Consider the following 16,552-nt stretch of genomic DNA (forward strand, 5'->3'; position numbering starts at 1 on the left):
AGAACAGAATACGAATTATAACAATAGAAATTTCTAAAGAACGCGTGCGCAGCATCTTCCTATCTTCCCATTCATTCAAGCAAGGGACATCTTCAAGACACTCACAAATTCGCATTGTCCGAGTTTCATATAAAATATTTTAGTTTCTTTTTTTTTGGTTTTGTTTTTGTTTTCGTGCGTGCATTGGCATATAAACATTTGTATAAACAATAAGTTTTTTTGTGCGAATTAGGCAGCACAGCTGCTCTAGGTGCAAACGAGTGCTTACATTGCATTACATAAAACAGTTGCAAAATAAAATAACACACACACACACACAGGGAGACTAGAGACAGAAGAACTAAACAAAGTTGCAAAATGCATTCCACGACATGCGGCGTTAGTGCCTCAGCCACGAACCTTACTGCCTTACAATCGTAAGTATCCAATGGGAAGATAAGCCGAAGTTGTTATACTCTATACAAATGGAATGAACTCTATGAATATATTCATTATGCAAATCTTTCCAACAACGTTAAGTAAACGAAATCAATTTGAACTTTAACTCGATTTCAGTTGATCACTTTGAATAGTTTCATAGGATATCTCAGCTGAAAAGGCATTTAATGGGTCTAAGCTCGAAGCTACAAATAATTATCAAGGAAATAAAGTAACTAATAGAAATGAAATGAATATACAGAGGTGGCAAAGTTTGTCGTTTCTTCATTTTATGAGAGTTTTAAATAGTTTGCATTGAACAGAGTGCTCGATTCTGTATATACCTTAGACCTTAGGCCGGAAGTTAAGCCCGGCTATGCGGACGTGATTGATTTGTTCCTTGAGTTGGCATCGACTCAAAGTTTTTAAATTCGAGACAAAATTCTATTCCTTTTTTCGAATATTAAATACTTTGTTTCATAAACTTAAATGGAGTTGTAAAACCGAGTAACTCGTTTGAGTTTTTGAGTGTATTCATGCAATGCTCCACTTTATTTAATTTAGATTTGTTTTTCATTTACAAGTTTAACAATAATGTTGATTATGATTTTAAAAAATACAATTGAATTTCGATTTAATATTGGGAAAAATTGTCTAGATTTCTTTGGATTAACCCAAAATGGATAGAATTTAAAAAGAAAAGAACTTCCGGTCTAGAATTTTAATAAAAAAATTTCAAGTTCTATTTTCGAATTGTCAGCTTTTGGGTTCTAAGAATTGTTTTTCCGTTTATTTGTTTAACGAAAAGATTTGTTTGACTCTTTGAAGTGAATGAAAGAAAAAAGACTGATAAACGATTCGTTGCAAATTTCAAATGATAATTAATATACCCTGTTTTTGGCTAAAACAAATGATTTACTAGTTGATAGTTGCCACATAATTCATAAAAACTAAAGAAATGACAAGATGAGAAACCATTAAGAATGGAATGGAATGGAATGTATATGGAAAAATCGATTCCATTTATTAACTATCTTTCCTAATGTTAGTATAATAAAAGTTGAGATTTAATTAGTTATTTGCACTATTAAGCAACTCATTTGGTTAATAAGCTTATATTCCTCTATGGTTTGGTTCACTTGGAATTTTGTTTATATATTTTGTGGATTAACATTCAAAGGGAACTTTTTACACATTGGATCATTTCCTATGTGAGTAAGTAAGTAAGTATTCCTGCATGAAGCAATCCATCAAAGAAAACTGGCCAAAGACAAACATAAAACGCTTGTGGTCTAAGGAGGATGTGAGAAGGAGTAAGGGTAGTGTGGGGTGGAGATAGATGATGGGGGGTGGGGGAGCATGGGGATGTAGTTGGCATTCACACGCTGTGCTAGTTGAAGTAGCACAAATGTAAACAAATGCCTGCCGCCTTAGCCGAAGAAGAACTATGTATGTATGTCAGACAAACTGAAAATAGTTTGCAGTATGATTAAGAGATGGAGAGTCTTCTGAGTAAGTGAATGAGTGAGTGAGTGGGGCTAGGAAAGGAGAGATACATAGAATGGAAAGAGTGTTGGGGCATTGGGTTTTTGGGATGATGCCACATGAAAGCGCAACGCATCGTAACAAAAGTGGAACACTCCAAACATACAACAAAAACAAATTGTTTCCTCAGCCAATTAATAAGCATGCTAAGTGTCTCTCTCTCTCTCTGTCTCTTCTCGATCATCTCCACACTTTTACACATGACTGACAGATGCTCTCCTTTCTTATTTTGAGTATGAAAAATTCCTTCAATTTGTTCAACCGAAAGTTGAGAATTTTCCTTTTTGCTGTCTCGACTCATTCAAAAGATCGGCCAAGGGCATCAAGTTATTGCAAGATTCAGTCTATGTGACATCATTGCAAATGCAACACCCACACCCACACACGCACACACACACACCTACATACGTTTTGGCTATTAACTAAATGTTGAAAATGGAAGTTGCTTAGTTGATCTTAGTTGGAGAATAATGATCGCAAATACTCAAGATAAGAGCACTTTGTGGAAATTGAAACTCTTCAAATTTATTGAATTTCATTCAGATCAAATATACAAAATTTGATATATCTACATGGCAAGAGTGAGGGAGAAACATAGATTTATTGTCAAATAGTAGGTGAAGTTTAAATAATCTCCAACAAATTTGCCCACCCACGCACACACACACACACACACACAAGCAGAGAGCGGCAATCTGGCATTAAAGCCAACCATTTGAAATACAATACAAATTTAATGTGTATAACAATATAAGGTAATATGCCAAGAGACGATTTTGTATTCTATCATAATCAGTCCATTGTGCAGTTTTGACCCCGCCACGCCTACACATAGAGTGGCAACGCCCTCCCTTCCTCCCTCTTCTCAAGTATCGACCATCGCACACTGGTTCAAGAGACAGCAGAAATAAATGGACACTAATGCTAAAATCTTGATGATCTCCAAAAGATAAACTCATTAATTTGGCCTTTGAAATGTGTGGATAGATCACGTTTGTCTTTTCAATGTTGCCACACCCCTCGTTAGTCTCTTTTATTTAAGAAAATTCTAATAAAGTCAGCCTGTTAACAGAGCTGGCCGCTAGTGGCGCTTTAGTGCTGGACTACGGGTTCCGCGTTATGAGAGCGCTGTTTATAATAGATCTATGATCACTAAAAAGCTGATTCAATGTTCATTCAGTTATCAAAATGAAGAAAATTGACAAAAATTCTTAAAAATTCAAAACTTTAATTTCTAATTTAGTCAATTTTTTGAGTATTTGAAAAATTGCTCTTTATTTTGACGTTTTTCAAATCTGGAGATATCTCTCAAAAGAATAGAACAGATTATTGTTGGATGTATTATGTTTCGCACTTCGTTTTTTTCAAATCTTCTTTTCAAACTTATTTCGGTAATGTTTTTTTTTGAATCGATCACTTTTAGCTGGTTTTCCCATTGGGTTTCGAACCACTGTACAGCGCTAGATTATGCCATTTCATTTTTACATTCATTTCAAGTCCAGCTGCTTTCATTTGAACGAATGGAAGTAACAACGATTCGGACTCGATTGTTAGCGCTGTTTCGGTCTTTTTTTTTTTTTGCTACTGATAATTTGTGCAATTTGTTGACACACATTTCAATTTTTTTGCATGTGCGTGGCTGGCAAATTGCACACTTTAGCTTCCAGCATTGCCGGCACGCCATCGACTGACTATTCGAATAATGCGCTTAGTTCACAGAGTAACTATGACATCCCCTTTAGGCCTGCCTTCCTCCTCACCCTCTGCCCCTGCCACTGATTGTGGTCTTCGGTCGCTGGACAGACAATTCTTGAAATCAGAAGAAGAAAAAAAAACAAAACTCTTTGACTTTTGTTGTCTTATCACTGAGCCGGACAAAGCTAGGAAAATGTCAACTGAAACTGCACCGGAAATCTGCGAACGCCCACCAAGCCAAGCCAAACCAAACCAAGATCGACTGACTGACTGACTGACTGAACGGATGTGATGTACGACTTTATATCCATTCGAATTCAAGCCTATGACTATGCTTACAGACATCAAACGTCATTGCAATGACCTCATCTAAACCACTTTTTGCATCTACTTGATTGCAGATTGTTTTGTTTTTTCACCCGTTAAAGATCACATAAGAATAAGCTATATACTAATATATATATACAGATGTATATCGAGAGATATTTTTATCATACGATATGGTCGATTGAATCAAAATTATTGTTAAGGGGTTCACGATTTATATATAGAATTTATATATCATTAAGAGGAAAATTCTATTCTCTTTGCCATACAAAAGAAGTCAATTCTTTGAATAGAAAAGTATTCAACAGATAAATTATTTGTGATAGGAAATTTTGGACAACAATTACAGAAATCTTTTCATGTGTGTGTGTGTGTGTGTGTGTGTCTGTCTCTTTTTTGGGGATTTTCTTTTTCTGGTATATCCAATTCGGTGACATCATGTTATAAGGAATGGAATATACTTATTTTGAGTTTTGGTCCCGTCCTCATTTAAGTGTTTGTGTGTGTGTGTGTGTGTGTATTGTCCGTGTTCCAGTTATGGGTTGTGGCTTCACTTTCTGTGTATCCACTTTTTGTGTGTCACTGTCAACAAATTGCTTTTAATGGCCCAGTGGGTGGGATGGTGAGAGATGGCTTTTGTCTAACGTAACCGCCACCCGCATTGCTCACCTACCACCCTACCACCCTCCCACCGCATCACAGGGGGGGGATGAATGGAGAAGGCCTTTAACATTCATTTGGGGGACAATATTTGTGATTTCCGCACGCCAGCAAGAATTTTGCACTGCAGCAACATTAGCAACAGGGGCAACAATAGCAGCAGCAACAACAACAACAACAACAGTGACGGCAACAACGAACTGACTCCTCGGGGCTAGACGAATCGCAGTCGCTATCATCAGTCGCTGTTGCCGTTGCCGTTGTCGTTGCCGTTGTCGTTGCCGTTGCCGTCGCTGCCTCTGACTCTGTCGGCGTCCCATTCTTAATTCAGTTGACCAACAGACGCAGACGACGCCGCAGACAAGACACGCGACTAAATCAAAATTCGAAAGAAACAAAACGTTAAAACATAGCCCAATCATCAATATATGTATGTAGATACATAAAAGATCAAGAATATATATATATATACGGTATATATACTTATATCTGATCTATAACAATCTAAATTACGGTTGTGCAAAATAATCGCGCGCGTAAATAATATTCAGAAGCAAAAAAAAAAAATATTAAAAGGTGACAACGAGCTTAATGAATTTTTCTACATATTGTAAAATAAATTGATTGCTGTTTTTTTTTTTTAATTTTGTTTTTTATACATTTTCTGTGCGTGTGCGTATGAAACTCGAAAAAAACATACATATATAAAAATATTTCTTTTATTTTTTTTTTTTTTTGTTTTTGGTTTTTTGCTGGTTCGCCCACCTGTAACAGGAAAAAGAGACGTTGGCGATTTCAGGCATTGGCAACACAAGCAACAGCAACAGCAACAACAACAACAACAGCAACAAGTCCAAGTCCAAGTCTAGGGCCAAGCAAATTTTTTGACTTTACTCACAACGTTTGCTTAGTTGTTCGTTCTTTGCTTCGTGCTCTGCTCTGATTTTTCTTGTTTTTTTTTTTTTTTTGTGAGTATTTTCAGTTTCATTTTGCAATTATTATATTTATAAATAACTGAGAAGAAAAAAAGACACACACACACACACACAGACAAAGAGACACATCAAATAAATGCCAGACGCCAAAAAATAAGAAAGAAATTGCCGCCAAGACACAGAAAATTGGGAAAACTTGTTGTTGAGATGCATTGAAAATATTTTGTGTGTGGAAAATATTAGAGATAGAGAGAGAGTGAGAGTGAGAGTGAGAGAGAAGAGAGGAAAAACAATGAAAAACACACACACACACAGATGAGGCCGGGAATGAAAACAGAAAGGAATAATCCATGTGAAAGCTAATTTGTCATTAAGAATGTCTTGTTTTTTTATATTTCATTCAACATTATGTTCGAGGATCTATTCCTCAAGAACCGCCAAAAAAGAAACGAAAATTGGATCACTTCTAAATTGGATTACACTGGATTGGACTAATTAGTTTTATTTATTAATCAGAACTGAGAGTCAGCCATCGGGATATTAAGTCTTAAGCTTTGTCTTCTAATTAGTCAAGATCAGGATCAACAAAACCTAATAGATACAACTTCAAAGTTTGTATAACAAGCTACAAAGCTACAACTACTTGCGAATTACAATTAAGTAATGCGAGGAAGGTTTTCATCAGCTCAAAGGAACATTTAAGGCTTGATTCTTAAATAGTACGTAATGTCATTGCTTCAAGGCTAAAACTGGTTGTGAATTACAGTTAAGTAAAACGAGAAAACTGTTGCATGATCAATATTTGGAGCACTTTTTTATTCAACTGATCATAAGAATGCATCTGAACAGAAAACAAAAGAGGATCAGGGTCTAAAGACACTCAACATATGTAAAGATCGATAATAGTTTGTGACTTCAGAGCAAGTACAACGATTTGTTATCTTCTGAGTGGCTGAGTTTTGATTTTCCAAAACTGGGGGAGAGGGTTGAACTTTCTATTGCTAATTTGACACACAGAGCGAATTATCTTTAGAAGTGCAGCTGTTGACAATTAACCAGTGTTTAGTGATAAGTTCATACTAAGGGCTCATTGTAATCTAACTCTCTCCATTTCTCCCTCTCCCTCTGTCTAGCTATCTCTTTCTTTGATTACAATGTGTGTGAATGTATCTTTATCAAACCTTTGAGCTTCAATTGTTAACTCAAATCTCGGTCTCGGATACATTTTGCTTTTTGTTTTTGTTTTGTTTTTGTTTCGTTTATTGTTTTCTACTCTTGTCTTATTCATCTTATGTTTGGTTGAATGGGAGGCACTTAGTAGTTTCCCCTAGTTGCATCTACTTTCCACAGTACAGTACTGTAATCGACGCTAAACGGCGTCTCGTTTTCATTTCGGGAATCCGCCTCGCACACTGATTGCTGACAACTTAATCAACATTTTGAGCACAACAATCATAAGGCATTCTCTCTATACACATATGTATGTATGTATGAACATATATAACACCCGTCTGTGTGTGTCTATCTTTTGTGCACACTGGGTATAACATATGGCTACAGACTAGGTACACACACACAGACAAACTCAGATCCATCCGTCTATCCATTCATCCAACCATCTATCTATCTATCCATCTATATGGACTACAATACTTATCTGTCGGCTAAAAAACGTCCCTGAACTTTGGGCGCGCAATCAATTTGCACTGTCACAGAATGGAAAATGCGAAATGTGTCAAAATGTTCTAATATACTAAGTATGTATGTATGTATATTTTTTCCTATGAACGGTACAATACAAATGCCTGTGAATCGGGCCTCACGCAATTCAAGCTAAACTAAACTAAGCTAAACCTATCTGAGCTGAGCTAAGCTAAACTAAACTAAGCATAGTCAATGCAAGATCTTTGTCTCCGAAAGAATCTTTGGGGAAACATCTATCCACCCCCCTCACACACAGCCATACAAACATACATAGGTGCTATTTTTAGCACTTCATACAGATCTGAAGCCAAGTCAAATAGATGAATGATAAGTGACCACATTATTTAGATGTTATATGTATGTACATACCTACCTACAATCAAACAGTTTAATGTTTGTTGTTTGGCCAAACTTGATGGCCATTATCTTTTTGATAATTAAAGTAAGAAATTGGACTCGGTTACTTGCCAAACCAAAGACACCAAAATATCTTAATTGTATCCTTGACACAAACAAATTTCATAAAAATCGGAGAAAGAATAGACAAGTTATATTTAGAATTAGGGAGAGACATGTGCTAATTTATTACAAGAATCCATTAATGTTAAGCAAATTAAGTGATATAATTTAGGTTATATAAAAATTCCCAACAATGATCGTAATACTTTTTCTAGAGAAAACAATGCTGGGGATAAGAAAAAGGGAGGTGGAAGGTGTATGTGTGTGTGTGTGTGTGTGTAGTGTTGACTCAAGTCAATGGGGTCAAGCTGGTCATTAGTATTGCGTGCAATTAAATTGTAGACATACATAAATTACACATACGTACCAACATTTGGATGGCTTTACGATCTGTCTGCGCCTTCTTCATTTTCATTTTCATCTAGTTGCTTTTGTGTTTTCAATTCTCTCGTTTTTTATTTGCTGTAGTTTTTCCACACTAAACTTGAGAAATTTTGTGGGTTCATATTTAATAACCACAGACATAAGTACTATAAGTAAGTGGGTACAAACACACACACACACACACACACGCATACATATGTATGTACATATTGACTAAGGTCGTTCAACAACTTTTGACTTGGCTTGACTTGACTCGCCTCTAATTTTTCTAGGTATGCCCCATAACAAAATGCTAGAGTTTCTCTATTATAGGGTATAACAAAGTCTACAATTTTATTTTTGATAGTCAAATTTTTGGTTTGATTTATTTGTGTTTGGACTTTTTTTATTTCAGTCAGTTTTTGTCGCTTTTGTCTTTCATGCATTTTAATTGTTGATTTAATTGCTCAAACGATCAACAAAAATAAAAAAAACAATACAAATCGAATGCAAATTTTTTCATCAATCCTATTGAATATTACCAATGAGCCATGATCTATGATCAATGAGCATGGCGGTGCTTGATAATGGCATAATTAGTTGTCACTAAATCAATGAAAACTACTCCAAACTTTCATAATTCAGTCTCTGTTGTTGTTGTTGTTGTTGTCAAAATGGTATTGGTTGCCCCCGATAAGCTTGCCGGCCGAGATGAAAGTCTAGGGCAACGATTGAGCACCATCAATGGAGAGTCACTGCCATCCATATATAGCAATGCCAACTACATACATACATATGTATATAATAATGACTAAGCGATAAAGCTAATTAACTGAAGTATTTCAGTCGGCCACACCCAGAGTTTTTCCATTTGTGGTATAGTTATCACTTGAAACATTAACATTTTCCACACAACTCACGTACTTCTTCTTGAATAATTGCTATTGAACAACCAATTTCGATTCCGTATCCGATCCAATGTCTTTCATGGTCCCATCCAAATATGGGAAAAGTCGGCGCATGCGCCATAGAAATCATTTGTGGACTTAGACACTGACCAGACACAAGTGATCCAGCAACTGCCGGACATGTCGGACTAACTTTCTACGGCCAATCGTTGGGAAAATCTTGAAAGAATAAGATTGTTTAGATATTTGAACATCCTCCGGAAATCTTTTTACATAAGCTGAAAGTTCTTAAAAGTAATTTTATTTGTTTTTTCTTTTATTCAGAATCTATCAGATGGTTTCAAAAAAAATCCATTTGAACGAAAGAGATTTTTGTGGAATTTCGTATTACTTTTGGCATGCCGAAATTTGTTTCCGGTATAACGATTACACATTAGCTTTTTCTTTTCTTTTTTGGGGGGGGTTGTGTTTTATGGCTTGGGGCTATAAACCCAAATTGCATTCCCCATAGCTCATAATTGTTGCTTCTGATGCTTTTGATTCTTGGCTATTCTTCAGGCGACCGTTTAACGAAAACGAAATAAAATTAAATGCAGTTGACCCAAAAATAGCAACAACAACAACAGCGACGTCAAATGCCTTCTGAGTAGCAACAAAAACATCAATTGATGCATTTAAACAGGGTGTCCCCACTGTATGAACAGGAATTCAAATTGAGATACAATGGTGTTTGTTGTCCTCAAGGCTTTGGCCTATCACCGATCCTATGTCATCCGAAAACCGATAGATACCTCTGGTTAATCCACGAGGGAAAACATGTTGGACAACAAAAAATGAATCCTTTTCTCTCTCTTTGATAATCAATAAAATCTCAGATTAGTATTTCAAGCTGGAGCTACGATCTGGGCAGATATCGAAAACGTATGAATGAATATGGATAAAGATATCAAAAATAATTTAATTAACCACTTAAATTCAAAACAAACGCACCCTGTTTTCCTGTTGTCCAACGTCAACGATAACATAGTTGTCCAGGTCATGTCAGGTCAGAAGGTGTTAGGAGCTATAGCACTTAAGGTTATTGTTTCTGTTGTTGCAAGTACACGAACTGTAGGCGCAATTAACCCAATTTGCCAGACCAACGCCACGCCCAGCCACCACCCCACAATCACAACATTCAGTTATACCAAATGTATGAAAAGAAAGCGCAAAAACGCAAAAATCGTAGCATATGGGTGCGCCGAAGTCTCAATGCCCTTGTGTTTGTAGAGTATTTGCAGTCACATGAAGAGTAGTTAAAGCCAAAGGCTAATAATTTCCAGGCTCAGATTGCTAACAATTTAAATTACTCTCTCTCTGTCCCACTCTACTTGGCAGTTCATCAAATATAACTATACATGTTAGTCTATATATAGAGACGACTATGTGGTTGAGGTTGAAAGAACATTTTGCTTTTATATTACAAAAGTTTTGCTAGCACAATTATAATACCTTTTGCTAGTAGCAATAACAGCATTAGAAGGAAATTCATAGGAAAGGCAGAAGAAAAAAAAGAATGCATAACACGCGTTCTGCCCTCCTATTGCGTCCCCTTCGCCTTTGCGACCTATTTTGTCATGGTACGCGACGATACTACGACTCCCCCACCCACACCCAGACAGGAGACATACACGCGACCACAAAGCAGCACACATCCTGCATTAACATCGATGTTACCGATGATAATGACGATGACGGCAGCAAGTCGTCGTTCGGTTCGGTCGATTGTTCTGTGTTGACTTCATATAGTGCGCATTTTCAGTTGTCCTGGCGACGTCAAGTAAAACTGTTGCATACTTTAGTGCGCGCCGCTTCCCATTTACCTTACAGACAAATTTAACTGTTGCACATATCTCTCTGTGTTTTTTTTGTGTTTGTTTTATAGAACTGGCGGAGGAGCATCAGATGCTCACAAGATGGTCCACCATAATAATGAAGATGCCATGAATAAAATTCCACTCAAATCTGCCAGCGGTTTGGATGATGAAGAGAAAAATGGCGGTGAACTGATGCAGGATACGGCAGCCGTCGAAGAGGCGCGTCGTGAACAAATGTAAGTTGTTTTTTTTTTAAATTTATTTCAAAAGTAAAGAAAAATTTAATTTAGTTCCGAACTCTAACATATACGTCCTTTTTTTTTTTAAAGTATTTTCAAATATTTATTTGAAAATAAAATTGTGGCCAGCTTAAGGGCCATTAAAGCCCTTGGGCAATAGTTTATGAACTCCTTTTGAGGACTCACTTTAGTTCGGTCTTAGAAATTAATAACAAAAAATGTCCACTAAGTGTAAGGGATCTCTCCAAAGGAAATTTCCAGGATTAAAGAACAAAAACATTTCATTTCAACTAAATAAAAATTGATAATTGACATTGATTTTCATTTCACAGGCGTGCCAACATGTTGGCCTGGATGAAGAAACTCACAATCGTATTGATCTGCTTTATTGGCATTGCCTTGATCAGCTATGTCATTATCAGTCTCTGTTTCAGCGGTAAGTTACAATTTGATGCGATTTGTTAAATCGTAAAATATCGAATGCAGCCAAAAAATCACATCACTAACACCTCACTCACCGGCAACTAAAAAACCATTCAACCAAACACACAGACACACACACAATCACAAAATCACACACACAGCAAGACAATTCACTCAAGAAATTTGAGATCATCCTGTACCCTGTACCCATAGGATAAGGTCAAGAGTATATTAGCTAACCGCATATCAAATGCGATGAGCAGAGATTAAAGATAGATCAGTACATCAAAAGTCGGGCAATTGATCCTAAGCTTGTATATAAGTAGATAATTATTATTTACTGACTGAGATGGGTCGAATGATATGGCTATTGAGATTGGTTTAGTAATGGGTATCTTAGTAGTGACTTGACTTACTTACTGATTGCTTGCCTGTCTGCATGCCATCTTTGCCTAGTATCATTTTCCCTTTTTGTTCATCCTTAACCAAGCACCGGCATTTAATTTAGAGAAAAAAAAAAAAACTAGAAATCATTTCTTCTTCTTGTGGCACAATAAAGTAATGACATGGGAAAAAATACCCAAAAAACTTTACACCTTAACTCACTAAACAACAACAACAATTGCACCAACAACAACAACAACCACAACGCAGACTGGCCAAAATCAACACCACATAGAAACAACAATACAATGGCCACAACAACAACAACAGCAACAGTCTTGGCCGCATCGGCAGCATCAGCAGCAACAGCAACGACACCAGCAACGACAGCAACAGCAACAGTAATTGCAACAAGTAGCACAGCACCAATAGCACCAACAGCAGCAACAACAACAGCAGCAGCAATTATAGTTAGCACAACAACAACAACAACAACTACTACAACAACAACAGAAAGCACACCAACAACAACAACACCAAGCAACACAAATACCAGCAGCAACACACTTAAAACATTTACTTTAACAGATGAGCAACAGGATGCCGAGGACAACAGCAGCAACAGCAACATGGACAACCTGAGAATGGACGGTACCACCTCAGCCTCTGGTCTCTTGGCACCAAATGTGGCAGCCTCCACATTACCCACATCAGCGCCTGGACTGGATGCATCGTTCGATGCTCGCTACAATGACAATGTGACATTTCAATCAAAATTGGGTGTCTATCAGAATGCAGCCGTTTGTACTGACAGAGTGGAATGCAGTCAAATAGCCAGGTAAGAGTTGAGTTAAGACAACAACACAGTCATTCTTAATTAGGTCCTGCTAAATAATGGAAAGGTCCTTGTTTATCACAAAACTAAGCTTTAGCTACTTTGCAATGAAACATCGTTTGTATTTAATGATTCAATGTATATATGATTTCTGGATAGAACCGTCATCAATGCCGGAATAACCATATAGCAGGATGCCTTGACAGGTCCTGCACTATCAAAGCTCTTTGCGGATATAAAACGTTTCCAAATTCAATTCAATTCAATTCAGCTAAATATTAAGTATTAAATCACAAAATGATGTCTGGGACAAGTTATATTAGAGTCCCCTAGAGCTTAAATCGCTATATATGATCAAATTCTATACTTGAAACATAATAGACTTTGTTTTCGGCAACATTCTATTCTATGATGAGCATACTAATAAGTCTTTTACTAAGCTTTTCATTAAGTTAGATAGCCATTGTGCTCCCAGCCAGTCCTTGCTAAAGGATATGATTATGTTAATTGATTGCATTGTACGATGTCTTCTTTGCAGCGACATTCTCAGTCGCAATGGCAGCGCCGTGGATGGAGCAATTGCTGCCCTACTTTGCAATGGCTTGATCATGCCCCAGAGCATGGGAATTGGCGGTGGCAACCTGATGAACGTGTACAAGCGTAAGAATCGTCATGCCTATTCGATAGATGCCCGCGAGGTGGCTCCATATGCGGCTGAAGAGGATATGTTCACTGCAAATCCAAACGCCTCATTATTTGGACCCTTGAGTATTGCAGTGCCTGGTGAATTAATGGGCTTTCATGAAGCGCACAAAAGATTTGGTCAGTTGCCATGGAGTGAATTGGTGGCACCTTCATTAAAATTATGCGAGACAGGTTACCGAATGAGCACTCATATGTATATGAGTTTAAAGGAAATGCAATCGCTAATCAAAGACAAATTTGGGTTTGAGTGAGTAGTTCGTGTAGCGTAGAAAATATGTCTTTAATTAAGGTTCATCATTTTTTTTTTTTATAGACATTACTTCAATAAGGATACGGGTTCCCTCCACAAGCCTGGTACATTGATAAAGCCCCTGAAAGAACGTTGTGCCTCATATCAGTTAATTGCCGACAATGGTCCCTTGGACTTTTACAATGGAACATTGGCCAACCTGCTATTGGAGGATCTCAAAGAAGTGGGCAGCCTGGTTAAGGCTGGTGATCTGCAAAACTATGAAGCCGATGTGGTTAACTCAATAACAATGGATCTCGGCGAGAATACACTCTATGTGATGCCGCCAGTTAGCAGTGGATCGTTGGTCGCTCACGCTTTAAGCATACTCCAGGGCTACAATTTCACCAAAGCCGATCTAGCGGACGATGAGTCCAAAGCCCGGACTTACCATCGCATTGCGGAGGCCATGAAATTCGCCTTTGCCCGACGTGGGGAATTGGGTGATCTACGAGCAAATGATGTGCGCGAACTGATTAGTCAGCTAAACAGTGTTGAATACGGAGCAGAGCATCGAGCCATGATTAATGACAGCTCAGTGCTGGATGGGCCACAGGAATATGGAGCACAATTCGCCAGTAACGATGAGATTCACGGCACTAGCCATATGTCAATAGTAGCCCCCAATGGCGATGCCGTTTCTGTCACTAGCTCAGTGAACATGTAGTGAGTGGATCTTCAAGTTGATAATATTTTGAAGAACAATCTATTGATTATTTTTCCACCTGTTTTTAGTTTTGGCGCCGGTTTGATTGGTCCACGCACTGGTATCATTCTAAACAGTGGCATGAATGATTTCTCCGTCGAGGGCAACCAATTTGGAGTACCTCAGTCGCAAGCAAATGTTGTTGGCCCCTATAAGAGAGCTATGTCCTCAATGTCACCAGTTCTATTGGCTGACAAGGAGGGCGATTTACGTCTAGTCGTTGGGGCAGCCGGCGGAACTCGCATTGTGGATGCCATTGTCCTGGTGATCGCTCGTGTCCTGTGGTTCGGTGAAGATCTAAAGACAGCGATAGATGCGCCTCGTTTCCATCATCAATTGTTTCCAGATGTTTTTGAATATCAGCCAGGTGGTTTCTCCGATGCAGTACTCCAGTTGATTGCGAAACGGGGGCATGTGTTAAAGAAAGCTGCACCAATTACATCCGTGGTATGTGGCATAGAGAAAAATGCAACAGGGATTTACGCCAATGCCGATTATCGTAAACGTGGCGAAGTTGCGGGCTTTTAGGGGCACTTACACACACCAAACTCACACATGCATATGCACACTAACACACAAACACACACACACACATACAAACACAAACACATACATCATCGTCAAGTGAGATTAGAAAAGAAGGAGCAGGAGTTAAAACCGCTAACATCAAGTGCAAGTGAAAGTATTTAAGCTAGCTAAGTATTTCTTTTTTACATATTATGTATATCGTACGTTATATAAATTTATATTGCTACCTACTACATACATACGTCTGTACCACTATCTGATAAAATAAAACAGAAAACAAAAACACAAACGAAACAAAACAAATCCAGTTCCAGGCAAGTACAATAAAATCCTAATAAGTTTCAAGCCTTTTCGAAAAAAGTTTTCGAATACTAATAAATAATAAGAAATATATTCGCCTCAAAGAATATTTCATTTTTCTATTTACATTTTGTTTGCTTTTGTTTCGGTTCTCTTAAAAAGTGCAAAGAGAACGAGTGAGTACATTAAGAACAATATTCATTGCCTACTTTTGAGAGCATCGCACTTTCAGCTGCCTAGTACAAAAATTGATGTTGCCCTATTGAATGTTTAAGCCAGGAGAACAGAAATGGCTAGTAGGTAGAGTTATGCGATGTGGAGGTCTTTCCAATCGACTGAGAGTTGACTTACACTGCCAAAAAACTTTCAGTAAACAAAATTCAGTCAATATAAAGCGTTTCAAGCCAAATCAGACGAAATAGAGGCATTTACCCTTTTTACCCTTTAAATTTTTGAATTGAAATTCATAATTTGAATTTGAATTCATAGCTTTGAGTTGTTCATTGCATTGATTGGATAGTTTTTTTTTTCAATTAATTATCATGTAATGTCACAAATTTGAAATAAGAAAAGGTAAGAAGACATAAACCAAAAACCTTTCAACCCTTAGAAAGAGTTGTTGGGCCATTAAAGCCAAGATAAGCTGTATATCAGAAGTATTCAATTTTGCGTTAGAACAAATTGTATGAATTTTCTGTGTCATTCAACATTCGGAGCCGTTTTAAGGTACTTATTAATACTAATATAATATTTTTTTCTTGATCTACAATTGAAAGTAAATTGAATACCCCGTCGAATAAGGTATATGTATTTGAATAAAGTCGGACTACAATGAAGTGCTCGAATTCTTTCTATCTTCTTTGTTTTCATGCAAAGGACCGTTTAGAGATTTGAATGCGGAATAAGCGATTGCAAATCAAGAGGTAAATCGATCCAAAATATTATGAAAAGAGACTGAGAATTCCCAAAGTTAAAGATTATTGGGATACTTAAGGCAGTTTCCATGCAAAATTTGGTACGGGCTAATCGGATCGAAACATCCAAGTGCTTAATGCCATTTTAAAGCATACCAAAATCTGATTTCACTAAGATATAACTTCTTTAAATCGGTTTGAGATTGGCTATGTATGGATTTAGATTCGATCCATTTTTCATCCATTTTCATTTAGGTTCTAACTTTCACAATGGAAGTTAATTTTTTTGTTGTCATTATGAGAACTTAAGTAAGTAATTGAGATTGAAGTGATTTTAAAGTAGTTCAAGTGACTTCTTGC

The 16,552-nt window shown here is 37.2% G+C and overlaps 1 protein-coding gene across 5 annotated transcripts; it reads left to right on the forward strand.

Moving 5' to 3' along the window:
* Positions 1 to 15,288, forward strand: LOC137586345 (scoloptoxin SSD14). 5 transcript variants are annotated; one of them, XM_068302356.1, is made up of 8 exons: positions 4,995 to 5,220; positions 5,419 to 5,612; positions 10,938 to 11,105; positions 11,441 to 11,544; positions 12,186 to 12,753; positions 13,289 to 13,702; positions 13,769 to 14,410; positions 14,480 to 15,288. In XM_068302356.1, exons 3-8 carry the CDS (start codon positions 10,969 to 10,971, stop codon positions 14,976 to 14,978), a joined length of 2,364 nt encoding a protein of 787 aa, XP_068158457.1. In that variant the 5' UTR covers positions 4,995 to 5,220; positions 5,419 to 5,612; positions 10,938 to 10,968; the 3' UTR covers positions 14,979 to 15,288. The 5 variants fall into 5 exon arrangements, with proteins under 5 accessions (XP_068158464.1, XP_068158451.1, XP_068158463.1 ...); XM_068302363.1 differs by lacking the exons at positions 4,995 to 5,220; positions 5,419 to 5,612 and adding an exon at positions 1 to 416 and having other exon boundaries at positions 12,504 to 12,753; XM_068302350.1 differs by lacking the exons at positions 4,995 to 5,220; positions 5,419 to 5,612 and adding an exon at positions 147 to 416.
* The last annotated feature ends 1,264 nt before the right edge of the window (positions 15,289 to 16,552 follow it).

The sequence above is a fragment of the Drosophila tropicalis genome, unplaced genomic scaffold (genome assembly GCF_018151085.1).
Source record: "Drosophila tropicalis isolate 14030-0801.00 unplaced genomic scaffold, ASM1815108v1 contig_158, whole genome shotgun sequence".
Classification (NCBI taxonomy): domain Eukaryota; kingdom Metazoa; phylum Arthropoda; class Insecta; order Diptera; family Drosophilidae; genus Drosophila; species Drosophila tropicalis.

Coding starts and splice junctions, on each gene's coding strand:
- LOC137586345 (XM_068302350.1), top strand. CDS start 358: ATGCATTCCACGACATGCGGCGTTAGTGCCTCAGCCACGAACCTTACT. Junction 417..10,937: donor AACCTTACTGCCTTACAATC/GTAAGTATCCAA, acceptor TTTGTTTTATAG/AACTGGCGGAGGAGCATCAG. Junction 11,106..11,440: donor GAGGCGCGTCGTGAACAAAT/GTAAGTTGTTTT, acceptor TTCATTTCACAG/GCGTGCCAACATGTTGGCCT.